The sequence below is a fragment of the Sorex araneus genome, chromosome 3 (genome assembly GCF_027595985.1).
Source record: "Sorex araneus isolate mSorAra2 chromosome 3, mSorAra2.pri, whole genome shotgun sequence".
Classification (NCBI taxonomy): domain Eukaryota; kingdom Metazoa; phylum Chordata; class Mammalia; order Eulipotyphla; family Soricidae; genus Sorex; species Sorex araneus.
In genome coordinates, this window is record NC_073304.1 from 152,336,358 (window position 1) to 152,351,504 (window position 15,147).

General features: G+C 42.8%; 1 protein-coding gene across 14 annotated transcripts in view; it reads left to right on the plus strand.

The window, feature by feature from the left end:
* ARNT (aryl hydrocarbon receptor nuclear translocator) overlaps positions 1 to 14,571 on the plus strand; it is an 88,543-nt gene extending 73,972 nt beyond the window's left edge. For 4 of the 14 annotated variants that reach the window (XM_055130374.1, XM_055130378.1, XM_055130379.1 and 1 more), the window contains 8 exons: positions 7,801 to 7,911; positions 8,084 to 8,156; positions 8,452 to 8,575; positions 8,760 to 8,862; positions 9,231 to 9,378; positions 10,694 to 10,898; positions 11,635 to 11,801; positions 12,477 to 14,571. In XM_055130374.1, the coding sequence (XP_054986349.1) occupies positions 7,801 to 7,911; positions 8,084 to 8,156; positions 8,452 to 8,575; positions 8,760 to 8,862; positions 9,231 to 9,378; positions 10,694 to 10,898; positions 11,635 to 11,801; positions 12,477 to 12,566 (1,021 nt within the window). In that variant the 3' untranslated portion in view covers positions 12,567 to 14,571. Of the gene's footprint in view, positions 1 to 7,800; positions 7,912 to 8,083; positions 8,157 to 8,451; positions 8,576 to 8,759; positions 8,863 to 9,230; positions 9,379 to 10,693; positions 10,899 to 11,634; positions 11,802 to 12,476 lie in introns of those variants that run through there. The other 10 variants (XM_055130380.1, XM_055130382.1, XM_055130385.1 and 7 more) reach the window with 7 other exon arrangements.
* The last annotated feature ends 576 nt before the right edge of the window (positions 14,572 to 15,147 follow it).

A 15,147-nucleotide genomic window follows, 5' to 3' on the forward strand; every position in this document is an offset into this window, starting at 1 on the left:
AATCTACCTTCTTGTCTACTTCTGTAGTAGTAAATACTATTCTGAGATGTGAAGGTTTGTATTTCAATTTTAGGTTTTAATCTTTTCTAGAAAAAAATCTGTTTTATAGGCCAATTTATTGCTCTAGTCTGGCAGAATTTTTCTTTAGAGTAGGTGTCTGTATATTTTTTTCTGTAAAAAGCCAGATAGTAAATATAATGGGACTTGTGGACTCTATTGCAGCTATAGGCCACTGGGTAGATACTGAGAGTTTCATTTCTGACCACCACAATAAAGTAAATATTGCAGTAAAGCAAATCGCACAAATTTTATTGGTCTTCTTATGAATCACTATATCACTGTCATCCCGTTGTTCATCGATTTACTCGAGCAGGTGCCAGTAACGTCCCCATTTGTCGCAGCCCTGAGATTTTAGAAGTTTCTCCTTACTCGTTTTTAGCAATAATTGGAGGCCTCTTTTCAGAGTCAGGAGAATGAGACCTGTTATTGTTACTATACTTGGCATGTCAAACATGCCATGGGGAGCTTGCCAGGCTCTTCCATGTGGGCGGGATACGCTTGGTAGCTTGCTGGGCTCTCCAAGAGGCATATATGTGTGTGTACATATATATATATATATATATATATATATATTTCCCTTTATGATAATGTGTCACGTGGCCGCTTTGCAGCTGCATGGTCCAGGAATATGTTCACTCATGCGTGAGCTGGGCTGGAGCATGTGGAAAGTGGCCTGGAGCGTAGCGGCAGTGTGGTAGTGGAGGTTGGCTGCTGGGACTGGGTCTCTTGGGGCAGGGGGGGCTTTCACCCACCCCTCTCTGAGGTACGCCTGGTGCAGAGTCCGGTGGCATGATTAATGGGGGCCTCACTTTATGTTCCCTTCCGGGAGAAGCCAGCTGCTTCTCCTATAAATATAAAGTTACACTTACTGTAGCCTATTAAGTGTAGTAGCATCTGGCTAAGCATAAGGTATGCTAAGCAAGGTGCATACTTAAATTTAAAAATACATTATTGGGGGCCAGAGTGATAATACAGTAGGTAGGATGTTTGCCTTACACGCCAGTGACAGGGATTTGATCCCTAGCATCCCATATGGTCCCTTGAGCACTGCCAGGACTGATTCCTGAGTGCAGAGCCAGGAATAACCCCTGAGCATCGCTGGGTGTGACCCAAAAAGCAAGCAAAAAAAAGAAAAAAATACATTATTGCTTTAAAAAATGCTAATAATCATCTGAGTCTTCAGCTTAGCTAGTCTTTTTTCTTGTGGAAATCTTCATGACCTTGATGGTTGACTGCTAACAGTAGGGGTGACAGTGAGTGTCTTACAGTAAGTCAGAAAAATTTGCCATGATGCCAAGTCCTTCTTTTTCAGATATTATCTCTGTAGCAGAAAATAATATTTGATAACCTTTTACCTACAGTAGAATTTTTTGAAAATAAAAGTTAGTCCTCTCAACTACTTCCCCTACTTTGTCAACTATGTTTCCATGACAAAAGAGGCTTTTTGTTGTCATTTACACAATATTCAGAGCAATTTGACCAGTGGTAGATACCATCTGAACAACCACTTTCTTTGCCCATCCATGGATGCTGCTTCTCGTTTGTTTGAATTTTATCATGAGATTCTGCAGTTCATTCACATTTTAGGTGTCTCTTCTGATTGTTTATTGGTTTTTTATCACATGTGCTGTTACTTCCTTCACTAAAAAAGACCTCTCAAAGTTACCCATGATTCTTAGAATTACCATCTTCCAAACTCCTGTTAAAATTGCCATTTCAGGGTGCTGGAGAGATCGTACAGAGGTTAAGACACTTGCCTTGCATGCAGCTGACCATGATTTGTATCCCTGACACTGCATATGATGCCCCTAGCACCTGCAGGGGGCACTCAGAGCAGAGAGACCCGAGTACCATAGGGTGTGACTCAAAAATAAGTATAAATAAAAGTGTCATTTCAATATCATCCTATTAGTCATAACTGTTTTTATTGGTACTTAGAATGGTAAATGTTTTTGTTTTGTTTTGGGGTCACGCTCAGCATTGCCCAAGCCTTACTCCTGACACTGGGATCGGTGCTCAGGGGATCATATTGAACCCATTTTGAACACATCATTTGTGTGCAAGACAAGTACCCTACCCACTGTCTCTGGCCCTAGGATAGTTAATCTTCCCCTAGAAGATTTCTCTGTTTACTTTGCCTGGACTCATCAGAATAATCACTTGTTTGGCAGTGATAGTCTTAAGAAATGTATTTTTAAATAATATGACTTAAAAGTTGTAATTCTTGGTCTGGAGCCATAGGTCATTTGTCTTGTATGTATCTCACTTGGGTTAGATCTCCAGCACTCCATGTGGTCTCCAAACCTACCAAGATGATCCCTGAGCTTAGAGCCAGGAATAAGCCCTGAGCATCACCAGATGTGGCCCCCCCAAAACAAAAATTGTAATTCTTGAATTATGGGTGACAGGATGCATCCATTGTTAGTAGACATGAAAATAGCACTAATGTATGTCTTCATTAGAGTTCTTGGGTGACTGGATATATTTCAAAGAGCAGTATTAGGAGCTGGAGCAAAAGGATAGTGGGTAGGGTACTTGCCTTGCACATGGCCAACATGGGTCTTATCCCTGTCTGGTTCCCCACCCTGCCAGGAGTGAACTCTGAGCATTGCTGGATGTGGCCCCAAAACAAACCAACCAAAGAGCAATAATACTTTGAAAGTAATAGCTTTCTAATTATTAGGCCTCCACAGTGACTTTAAAGTATTCAGTAAATCATGTTGGAAACATGTGCTATCATCCAGACTTTGCGGTTCCATTAGTACAGCACAGGCAGAGTAAATTTTACATCATTTTTAAGGGTCCTAAAATTTTCAGATGGTGAATGATCATTGACTTCAATTTAAAATTAAGCTCCATTAACCTTTTGAGAGTCAGTCTTTTGTTTAAAATTAGGCATCGGGGGCTGGAGCAATAGCACAGCGGGTAGGGCGTTTGCCTTGCACGCAGCCGACCCGGGTTCGATTCCCAGCATCCCGTATGGTCCCCTGTGTACCGCCAGGAGTGATTCCTGAGTGCCGAGCCAGGAGTAACCCCTGTGCATTGCCGGGTGTGACCCAAAAAAGCAAAAAAAAAAATAAAAATAAAAAATAAAAAAATAAAATTAGGCATTGGCTTCACTTTAGTTATGAAAGTCCTTGAGAGCATCTTCTGCAATATAAAATTTTGTCATCTATATTAAGAATCTTCTACAGTTTAAAAACTAATTTCTTAAACTGTGGGTTGTCCTGTTCTAGAATGTTTGAGACACCAAGTTCTATCACTGGTGCAGCATGCAACTCCCCCACCCCACCTAGGACTGCTGTGCGTAGTCCTGGTAGCCCCTGAGCAGCATCTGCAGGGCATTGCAGCTCTGACCAAACACTAAACCACGAGGCCCAAACTTCAGGTTGAGCGTTGCAGGGAATATCCTGAACATCTCAGCACCTCTAGGAGTCACCCCCCTAAAACATACATTTGTGCATTTATTTTGTTAAGGTGTAAGATTTTGTTTCTGTGTTCATATATGCACGTATGCCTTCTTGATGCAATTTTAAAATCCACATTATCCCCAATGTAAACAAATTTTTTAAATTCTCAATTTTCATGCTCTAGGATTATTTATCCTTTACTTGAAGGTTTGGTGATGTTATAAAAGTTGACGCTTTCTGAAGCCCCACGTGGGGGCAAGTTGAAGAAACCTATAAAAGACACCTTGAACAAAGTAAGGGCGAGCATATGAGCTCATGTGCTGCTTTTGCCCACGTGGCTGAGCACATGTGTTGCCCGAGCACATGTGTCGCCCGCATCTCCTCTCTTGAGATGTGTACTTTCATGCTTTCATACTTTTGTGTCTAAAGCTCAGTTATGTGTAGGGGCTTCCTCCACCCTTGGAGAAGCCTGCATTCTCTCTCTCTCTCTCTTTTTTTTTTTTTTGAAATTTATTTATTTTTAATTAGTGAGTCACAGTGAGGGTACAGTTACAGATTAACATATTTTCGTGCTTGTTTTTCCCTCATGCAATGTTTGAGAGCCCATCCCTCCACCAGTGTCCATTCTCCACCACCAATGAACCCAGTATCCCTCCCACCCACCCCCAGCCCCACCCCCCCTACCCCGCCTCTGTAGCAGGGCATTCCAATTTGATATCTCTCTTTCCTTTTGGGTATTGTGGTTCCAAATAGGGGTATTGAGTGGTCATCCAGTTCAGTCTCTAGTCTACTTTCAGCACGCATCTCCCTTCCCTCGCAGGATCTCAAATCGTGTATTACTTGGTGTTCCCCTCTCTAGCTGGGATGACTTTCCCCCAGCGTGTGAGGCCAGCTTCCAAGCTATGGAACCAACCTCCTGGTATTATATACCTATTATTCTTGGGTATTAGTCTCCTACTCTGTTGTTCTATATTCCACAGATGAGGCCTGCATTCTCTCTTGAACCCCTTACTCTTACTTCTCTCTCTCTTTCTTATCCCTTCCTCCTATCCTCAAAAGCCCCTAAATAAAATGTTTACTTAAAAAAAAAAAAAGTTGACACTATCTTTTTTGTTGTTTTTTTTTGGATCACGCCTGCCAATGCTCAGAGGTTGCTTCTGGCTCTTTACTCAGGAATTACTCCTGGCAGTGCTGGGGGTTCATGAGACGCTGTAGATCTAACCCAGGTCAGTGGCGTGCAAGGCCGCCCTACCCACTGTACTATTGCTCCAGCTCCCAAAATATTAATTTTTAAAAATTGAATCATTGATATACAATTACAAAGTTGTTCATTATTGAGTTTCAGTAATACAGCGCTCTAACACAACACCTGTCCCTTCACCTATCCCCAGTTTCCCTCCTACACCTCCCCGCTTCTACGGCAGACACATGGTCCTGAAACAAACAGAAGAGTTCTGACCATCTGGTATGCAGAGCATGTACTCTAGCCCTTTGAGGACCTCCTGGAGGACTTTTGTTAATACTGTGCAACTATTCAGTGTCATTTCAATACACTCATCTTCTTATAAATACCGTATTCATTAACAATTTTTTGCCCACATGCTAAGTCCATTACAACAGCTACTCTCTGCCTCAAAATTTGTTTTGCTTTTGTTTTTTAAGCCACACCCAGAGGAACTCAGGGCTCTCTCCTGGTGCTGTGCTCAGGGTATTCGAGCATTGTATAACTGAGATTTAAACCTGAAAACTTTGTAACTTTGTAACTTTCCACAATAAAAAATTAAAAAAAAAAATTACTCCTGGCAGTGCTTGGGGGGCCATATGTAGTGCCAGGAATCAACCTTGGGTTGGCCATAAGGAAGGCAAGCACCCTCCCCGCTATCCTATGGCTCTGGCCTGACTATAAATTTGACTATTCTGTATACTATATGATTTCTTTGTGACTGCACTTTGTATGTATGTATGTTCACATACATTATAGCATGTATCTGCACATCATTTCTTTTTGTTGTCAAACAATGTCTCTTTGTATGAATGTGTCACATTTTATTTCCCAGTTAGTTGACATCAGGTTCTTTCTCTATTTTGTGTGTGTTAGAGGCCAGAGAGTGAGTGCAGTGGGCTTGAATCCATGCTTTTCGTACAGGAGCCTGGGTTTGATTCCTGGCACATAAGATCCCAAGCGTTGATAGAAGTGACCCCTTAGAACATAGCTGGGAATAGTCCTGAGTATTGTCAGGTGTGCCTCGACCCTCACCCTCAACAAACCAAAAAAGAGAAGACTGCTGTGGGGCTGGAAAGATAGCATGGCGGGCCCAAGTGCACTGAGGACTCCCCTGAAAATGCAGGTGTGGCCCTCGGGGTCTAGGTGGCACCGCATCCTTCAGCCCTCGCTTTCAGTCATACAACCTGAGAGCTTGGCGGGATGTTGCTAAGGGTCCCTGTGGACCCACCTGAGCACTGCTTGGGAGGCCCTTAAACCTAATAAAATAAAATGAAGAATATTGATGTGAACAATTATCCTCCTAGATTTTGTGTACATATTTTTAATTCTCTTGGGTGTATAACTAAGAGTGTTTGCTGCATCTTGTCATAACTCAATGTTAAATCTTCTGAGTAATTACTCAACTGATTATAAGTCTGCTGTATGTTTTACTGTTCCATGAGCAGTCTATGGATGGTTTTATTTTCTCCTCATTCTTTGCTCTCTTTTTTTTCATTATGCTATGCTGGTGGGTGTCAAGGGCCAGCCTACTTGTCCATTCAATCTGTGCAGAAGTGACTTTCCATTTGATTGTACTTCATTTACATTTAACCTGTGTAGAATTGACTTGTTTGTTTGTTTTTGTTTATGGGTCACACCCTGTCGATGTGCACAGGAGTTACTCTTGGTTCTGCACTCAGGAATTACTCCTGGCAGTGCTCGGGGGACTATACGGGATGCTGGGAATTGAACCTGGGTTGGCCGCGTGCAAGGCAAACGCCCTACCCGCTGTGCTATTGCTCCAGCCCCTAGAATTGACATTTAACCTGGCTTTTGAAGATCTGATTATAAATAATTAGAAGTGTAAATAATACCTTGTGTCATACATCTGTACTTTCTAGTAAAATTTCCAGTGCAGCTAAATGAATTAAGTTAGAAATTTAAGAAGTTGTTTGTCAGAATCATGGATTTCCCTGTCTGGACAGTTTTTTTCACTGTTGTTAATTTAAGTTCTTAATATTCTTAATAATTCATTTTAAGATGGGGTGGGGGGTCCATGTTTGGCCATACCTGGTGATGCTCAGGGTTCACTCCTCACTCTATTCTCAGGAATCAGTCCTGGTAGGACTCAGGGAACCCTATAAGGTGCTGAGGATTGCACATGGTCAGCCTTTGCAAGGCAATCTCCTATCGGCTTTATGATTTTCTGGCTCTTTAATTCTTCATGGACAGCTTGGAAAGTATGTAAACTATAGAGAGAAGAGGAAAGATATACAAGCAGTTGAAATTTTTATTTATGTTTTTTTAAGTAACAGTATAGAAATACACATTCATATACTGTATCCACCTTCTTCACCCAGACCCCCGTTTTCTAGTAGCTTGGCAGCCACACCCACATACTGCCCCAGTGCCGTGTAATCCCACCAGTGTCCAACATCCAGAGACTGTAAGACCAAGCTCCTATTATCAAATCTAATAGCTTTGTTCTCTCTCTTGGAGAATCTGACAAGCTGCCAAGAGTCTATTGCCCCCATGGGAGAGCCTTGCAAGCTCCCATGGCGTATTCATATCTCAAATACAGTAAAAGATATATACATACCTCTCGGAGAGCCTGGCAAGCTACCGAGAGTCTCCTGCCCGCACCGCAGAGCCTGGCAAGCTGCCCGTGGCGTATTCAATATGCCAAAAACAGTAACGATAGGTCTCATTCCCCTGACCCTGAAAGAGCCTCCAATCGTTGGGAAAGATGAATAAGGAGAGGCAGCTAAAATCTCAGGGCTGAGTGTAATAGAGACACTACTGGTGCCTGCTTGAGTAAATCAACAAACAACAGGATGACAGTGATACAGTGATACAGTGATTCTGTATCCATAACAAGATGTTGAATACCTGACAGCAGTTAGAGCCCAAACAGAACAAGCACTTGTGCCATCCTACATAACCTCTATTTGTATTATGTTACCATTGTAAATCATGGCTAAAGCTGAAGCCATAGGCTACCTGTAGGAAGGACTTCAGAGAGGAATTGTAATGATTTCCTGTCTACAGGCGAATCTATAGAACTTTATGTAGCAAAGGAGTCAAGTACTATTTTTTTCTCTATTCTGTCTGCTCTTGTTTTCTTAGGAACTCTAGTCATGAAGCCCGGCCAACACTGACCAACACAATTCAGAGGCCACAGCTGGGTCCCACAGCTGGTTTGCCCTTGGAACTAGGCACAGGCCAGCTGGCTCCTAGGTGAGGAACAGCAGGATCCACACGTACCGAGCACCTGTGGGGTGGCCATCTTGAGCTCCCTTCTTTCCTGTCTCTTTTTGAAGAACTCCCTTCTTCCTTCTTTATATCAAACCCCAGATTCTTTTAAAAGTCTTTTATTCTTCTTCTTTCCTCACTGGCTTTAAACATACAGGCAGCAGCAGCAGCAGACAGAATTGGATGTGGTACCAGGAAGAGATGGACTAGCCAGCTACAACCATTCCCAGGTTAGTGTGTCTTTCTTTTCTTTTTAATTTTTTTTTTATTAATTAATGAGTCACCATGAGGGTACAGTAACAGATTTACACATTTTCATATTTGTGTTTCCCTCATACAATGTTCCAGCACCCCTTCCTCCACCCTTGAAAGAAATGGTGGGACCACTTTAGAGCAGTGCCTTCCAGACTCTGTCACCCTGCAGACCACCACTCATTTCCAGTGCATGTGGGTCTCTTCGAATCTCAGGGCTGTTGGAATCTCATGTTCGTAATGAGTGGTCATTTTTCTCACTGTGTTCCACAGGTTTCTGTCCAGCCTGTCAGCACCACAGTCCCCGAGCATAGTAAGCCCCTTGAGAAGGCAGATGGTCTGTTTGCTCAAGATAGAGATCCAAGATTTTCAGAAATCTACTCCAGTATTAATGCAGGTGCGTTTCTTTCTCATTCTCCTTTATTTAGATCATTGTACTGATTGGCCTGCTGCCACCCAATCTGTGGTCTCCCAACAGATCCCACTAAATCATAGTAACTCTTGAGTGTGTAGGAACTTAAGGAATTAATGATCACTACAGCCCCTTGACTGGCCCTCCCCCCACTCCTTTTGGTCCACAGATCAGAGTAAAGGCATCTCCTCCAGCACTGTCCCTGCCACCCAACAGCTATTCTCCCAGGGCAACACATTCCCTCCTACCCCCCGGCCGGCAGAGAATTTCAGGTGAGCCCCTATGTGTGTGCTGCTTTACAGGGAAACTGAAGGATTCAGTTGCTGAATCCAAATCTCATTCTTTCCTAGCTTTCTCTGGCTATCTCGGACAAAGCAGTGGACTCCTAGGGCCCAGGATGAGGCACTCTGCTTTCCTTCCTCCCTTCCTCCTATTTCTTTGCACCTGCCTTTCCTACTGCTCTGGTCTAGGTGCCACCTGTGTGTCCTGATTGGTGTGTGACTGTCAGTATTTCTGTCTTTTCCAAATCCTGTTACCAAGTTTTTCTTAACCCCAGGGAAGTCAAAGGAATGTAGGGACATTTCCAGTATCGTGCGATCAAACTAACCCTTTAATCCTTGATTTACTTGTTTACTTCTAGAAGCAGTGGTCTGGCCCCTCCTGTAACCATCGTGCAGCCAGCAGCCTCTGCAGGGCAGATGTTGGCCCACATTTCCCGCCACTCAAATCCCACACAGGGAGCAGCTCCAGCTTGGACCTCTAGTACCCGCCCAGGCTTCTCAGCCCAGGTGAAGCTTCTCTTCTGTCTGTCCTATATAGATAGTTTTTGGTTTGTTGGTTGGGATTTATTTTCCTCATACTTAAAATATTGTTATTTCCTCTTTGTCACCTTCTCAGATACTACTTTCCATTTTAGTAGAAGCAAGGTAACTAAAAAACACAGTAATTAAAAAATCTCATTGTCTGCCATTGTCACAATTCAGTTTAAATCTCAATTGCTCATACAGAACATCTTGAACAGGTTTGATTTCCAGATATATTTTGGAAGTTCTGGTGTTTCCACTTTGCTGAAGGATACAAAATATAGGAACAGGGGAGAAAATTGACAGCTTATATACTGTGGTATCTGTTTTTTAAAATGTGTTGAAAAGTCTTTGTGTGTAAGTAAATATGAGAAATGTCAAGGAACTGAGCAGATCATATAGGGATTCAGGTGCTTGCATTTCTTGTGTTCATCTTGGTTTGTTCCCCAACACCACATGGCCCCTTGAGGATCACCAGGTACAGTCTTGGAGGCCCACAAGCACTGTTTGGGTTACAGTCCACAGTTCCAGAGGACCCAGCAGCACCACATCCGTGGGCCCTTGAATTAAATAGCAGGTCTGTTTGGCTGAGAACTGCTGTGAGGGGCACTGTGAACACCACTTGTAGACACCTTTCCCCCAGTAAATACGGTAACCATGTAGCCAAGTCTTTCAAATAGTAATATGTGCTTATTTGCCTCAGTAATGATTTAAATAACAAAACAATTAAATATCAAAACTAAAATCTATCATTGCTTCATTGTACTGTGATTTCAGTTGTATTAAAAATTGCTTAGGAAATAAAAACTGTGGACAAAATATTTAGCATGGGTTTGGTGGTAGAATTATGAATGATCCTTTGCCTTCCTTCACTTTCCAAATGTCCCAAAGTGCATATGCACTGACAGAAATCTTTAGTTACCAAAAAAAGACATCATTAGGAAAAATTAATGTTGTACAGAGTAATAAAATGATGGAAAATGTTTTGTTTTCTGTAGTCTATACTGCTAATTCCTTAGCTTTTAATTTTTAAAGTTTTAAAGTATTTTAAAATTATTTTTAATTTCCACAATCTAAATCTAGACTTTTGTCAGTCCCGTAGCTTTTGGTTTCTTGCACTATAACACAGCTGCCTAGAGAGAGTGCCCAGGGACACTGGCTTAATCAGAAGAAATCTACAGTGGGAAATACATGATAAGCTTGTTTTAGAATCATTTGGTGGTTTGCTGGAGGGTTGAGTCCTGCAGAAATCATCTGTGCAGTAGCATTGCTCCATCTGTTGTTTCCATATCTTTGACAGCAGGCTGCAGCCAAGACTCGGACTTCCCAGTTCGGGGCAGGCAGCTTTCAGACCCTGGCGTCCTTCAGCAACATGTCCCTTCCGGGTGCTCCTGCTACGTCCCCTGGTACTGCTGCCTACCCCAGTCTCACCAGTCGTGGAGCCAACTTTGGTGGGTTGAGCCTCAGAAGAAGAGGAACACTGACCCTGCAGAGAGAAGGATCTGGTAGTTAACGTGGTCTGCTCATGACCTTATGCACTGACCTCCATACAGTGACAGTCCATTTGGAATTTAAACCCATCCAAGTGAAAGCTACTCTCAGCACATCTCACAAAAACTTAGAGGCAGTATAAATTAAATACACATACTTAGTTCAAATAGAAAAAGATTCTTGGGAAAGGTTTCAGAACAGAAAAGAAAAATTAATATTTTCCACCTTTGGTTTCTGGGCCATCCCTGAAAGGGTTCAGAGCTTACTCCTTGCTCTTAAGGATCACTGGCAAGGCACAGAGGACCATATGCTGTACTGGGACCGAATCGAGGTTGGAGGCCTACAAGGCAAGCACCCTATCTGCTGTACCGTCTCACCAGCCCAGAAAAATTAATTTGAGACTGGATCTTAAAACAGGAGAGGCATAGGGGCTGGAGTGATAGCACAGCGGGTAGGGCGTTTGCCTTGCATGTGGCCAGCCCGGGTTCGAATCTCAGCATCCCATATGGTCCCCCAAGCACAGCCAGGAGTAATTCCTGTGTGCATGAGCCAGTAATGACCCCTGTGCATTGCCGGGTGTGACCCAAAAAGCACCTTCCCCCCAAAAAAAAAAACAGTAGAGGCATCAGTTGGCAGAGGAAAGGGCAGACAATAGCTAGTAAAGTTCATGTCTTGCATGTACTTAGGTGCTGATTTCTTGTCTACAGTGGAGTCACTTGGTTGATGTTGTTTTTTTTGCTACATTTATAGCTCCTGAAACTGGACAGACTGCAGGACAGTTCCAGACACGGACAGCAGAGGGTGTGGGTGTCTGGCCACAGTGGCAGGGCCAGCAGCCTCATCATCGCTCAAGTTCTAATGAGCAACATGTTCAACAGGCATCCGCACAACAGCCTGGCCAGCCTGAGGTCTTCCAGGTGAGATGGCTGGAAAGACTATGAGAATTAACAACTGGGAAAGAAGGGGTCAGGGGGGCAGAGAGAGAAAGGACACACACACGGATTAAGATGTGGATAAAGATAGAAAATATAGGGATGAATGCTACTATCGGAAAGATTGTTAACTTATAGGGATAAATGCTATTGTCAGAAAGATTGTTAACTTAACATAGCCTTAGTGTTCTTTTCACCAGACCTGAGTTAATGATAGGAAGTCAAAATGGCAGAGTAATTTTAGCCATTCAAGAAGAACTCTCCCATTTCATAATAATGGCATAATTATACTGATTGTGACAGTAAGCATTTGTTAGTCCCGAAGAACTGCAAGAATGCAGAGTCCATCTTAGGCAGGACAGAGTAAGATCTAGTTTAAACAGTTTAAAAGAAGGTAAAACAGAAGAGAAGTTTCATATGTATCTAAGGGTTATATAAAATGTGACAGTCAGAATTTCTTCTCTTTGGAAATATTGAGATCTAGAAATGTGGAACTAAAGGAAAACATAGAAAGGACTAGGGAAAAAGTCTGTCACCTAAAGGAATCAGAATGGTTAGTGGAAGGAAGGCTGAGGACGTTTCTGGGGGCCATTGGGAGGGACCTTGATCAATGCAGAGTATCAGGTGTGTGACCCATGTTTCTCCTTCTTCTCTTTGAAGGAGATGCTGTCCATGCTAGGAGACCAGAGCAGCAGCTACAACAGTGAAGAGTTTCCTGATCTAACTATGTTTCCCTCCTTTTCCGAATAGAACTGTTGGGGTGAGGACAAAGGAGTGGGGGAGAAAAATCACCATTTATTTTTAAAAATCAAATCTTTCTGTAAACAGAATAAAAATTGCTCTCCCTTCCCTCCCCTCACCCCTGACATGTACTCGATCCCTGCTGCCTCTCAGAGACATCTCTCAGATGCTGAACTGAATGGATCCTCAAGGCTTTGTGGACCCTGGGAAAAACAAGGCTGGGCAGTGTCAAGAATGCCTTTCCAGCTGCCAGACCAGAAGCTTGTGCTGTAATGGTTTATATTAGGGTCCGGTAAAGCACCTAGATTCACTCTGTACCTTGGATACTGAGGCGGTGGGAGGTTGAAAGAAATTCTCAATAAGATGGAGAGAAGAGCATTGTCCTCATATTTGAGGTCCATGCAACATGGGACATACCTGAGGCTTAAGAGTGAGCACAGCCACTTCTGCTGCATGTGAGCAGTGCCCTGAGAAAGAGAGAAAGAGAATGAGCGAGCGAGCGAGTGTATGAATGACTGTGAATGTCTGTTTTTCTGTTGATTTCCTCCTTCCTATTTGGGAGTTATGCAAAATTTGTCCCAGATTTTGTCTTTGTCTTTCTTTGTGTTTTTTGAAGAGTCCTAAGGAGTTAAATCTTCCAGATATTTTTCCACTTAGCATTGCAGCCAAAAGAATATTTAAATAAGTATCTTTGCTGCACTTTGGATTATGCCTAGATAATATGCAACTGTAATAAATTTCTAGTATTCTGCTGATCTGGTTGATCTCTCACTGAACACATTCAGTGATAAAGCTGGGTCACTCCTGCTTCTGGTGCTGCTCTTCTCATATATGGAAGATCTGCAAATACGATAAACACTTTAAGAAACCCCAGACCTGGCCAGATGGATAATGCTGCGGTTTTTGTCAGTCACTTACAGTGTGTGTTTTGTAGTAATTTCTGCATGGAAACTCAACTTCTTATTTGGGGGGGAGGGTTTTTTGTGTGTGGCTTTTTTTTTTTTTTTTGTCACTGCTTTTGGTCACATTTTTTGGCAATGCTCAGGGGTTCCTCTTGTCTCTGCACTCAGGAATTACTCCTGGTAGTGCTGGGGGACCATATGGGATGCCGGGGATTGAACCCAAGTCGGTTGCATGTAAAGCAAAGGCCCTACATCATATTATTGCGCCTGCCCCCGGAAACTCAATTTCTTAGGTTAGCAGTCCCAGTGGAAATCCTCACTGCTGGAGTCTACACCAAATATCAAGTGTAAGAGCTTGCAGAGCAGTGTCTTTCATTGTGTTCTGAAAGGATCCAGCCTGGCATAAACAGATATAGGTCTCTTCAGAGCCTACAATTCTTTTCTGGGATTGAATTTCACATTCTGGTGCCAATGTTAACTATGTGATCCATGCGGCCTGGACTCCCATCCTGATAGGGTCAAGGAGCAAATTGTTACAGCCATAGAAATGCAGCTCCGGTTTCTGCTCTCCTTACTTTCCCCAGGTAACAGTCACATGTTACCACCCTTCTTCCCCCTTCTCCCTTCCCTGCAATTGGTTCCGTCAGTATCTTAAGTGCAAGTCTCAGCAGTAAATGTAGCCAGAGGGGACTGAGGAACAGAAGATGTCAGTACTGGGTCTCGTTCTCTTCGTCTTCAATCTAGTGTCAGGTAATGGAGTGGAAAGGATACAGTTTATTTTTGAATTCTATGTGCACACATACCATGTACAAATATATTTATATCACAATTTTAAGAAACCAAAAAGTTGAGTTTCCAGTGGAATTTTTTTTTAATAATCATTTTTAAATGTGATCAGGACTATAATATTGTACAGTTTTTACAGGACTTTGGTGGGTAGGTGGAGAAGATGCTCTGGGGATTTGTTTCTGCTTTTCCTTCAGGGTTTTATTTTTGATTGTTTTGTTCTTGTTGGCCATTTCTGTACTGCTGGCATTGTGCCGAGCCTTACAGTGGCAAAAAATAATGACATGTAACAAAGATTTTAAAACAAAATATTTTCCTTTTGTATACTTTCTTGTGTTGTGTGATCTTAATTGCGCCTTTATTATTCCTTTACAATTAATAAGCTACACACTACAACTAGTTGTATCTACTGCTTGAGCTCCAGATATACAAAACTCAAAGTAGAGTTGTTTGTAATATCAGGAGTCTGGAATACGAGCCTCTGTCACTCAGCATGCTCTCCTGGTAGCGTCCTCCTGATTCTGACTCACTCATGACATCTGACCTTGGGGTGGGGTGGGGTTCAGGGCCTTGAGGGAAGGGAAATTTGAATTCTTTTCACTAAAAGGAATTAGGGGTAGGGATATTTCCACTGTTCATATCTGCACCTTGTACCGTGTGATTTAGTACACATAGTACATATTAAATTCCAGAGTCATTGGGATGGGTGTGTGGACTGGTGTGCATACTGGTGTGCATATTTTGCATGCTAGAGTCCTGGGTCAATGACCTTACTGGCGGCGGGGAAGGGGGGCTGGAGCAATAGTACAGCGGGTAGGGCATTTGCCTTGCACCTGGCCAACCCGGGTTCCCAGCATCTCATATGATCCTCTGAGCACCGCCAAGAATAATTCCTGAGTGCA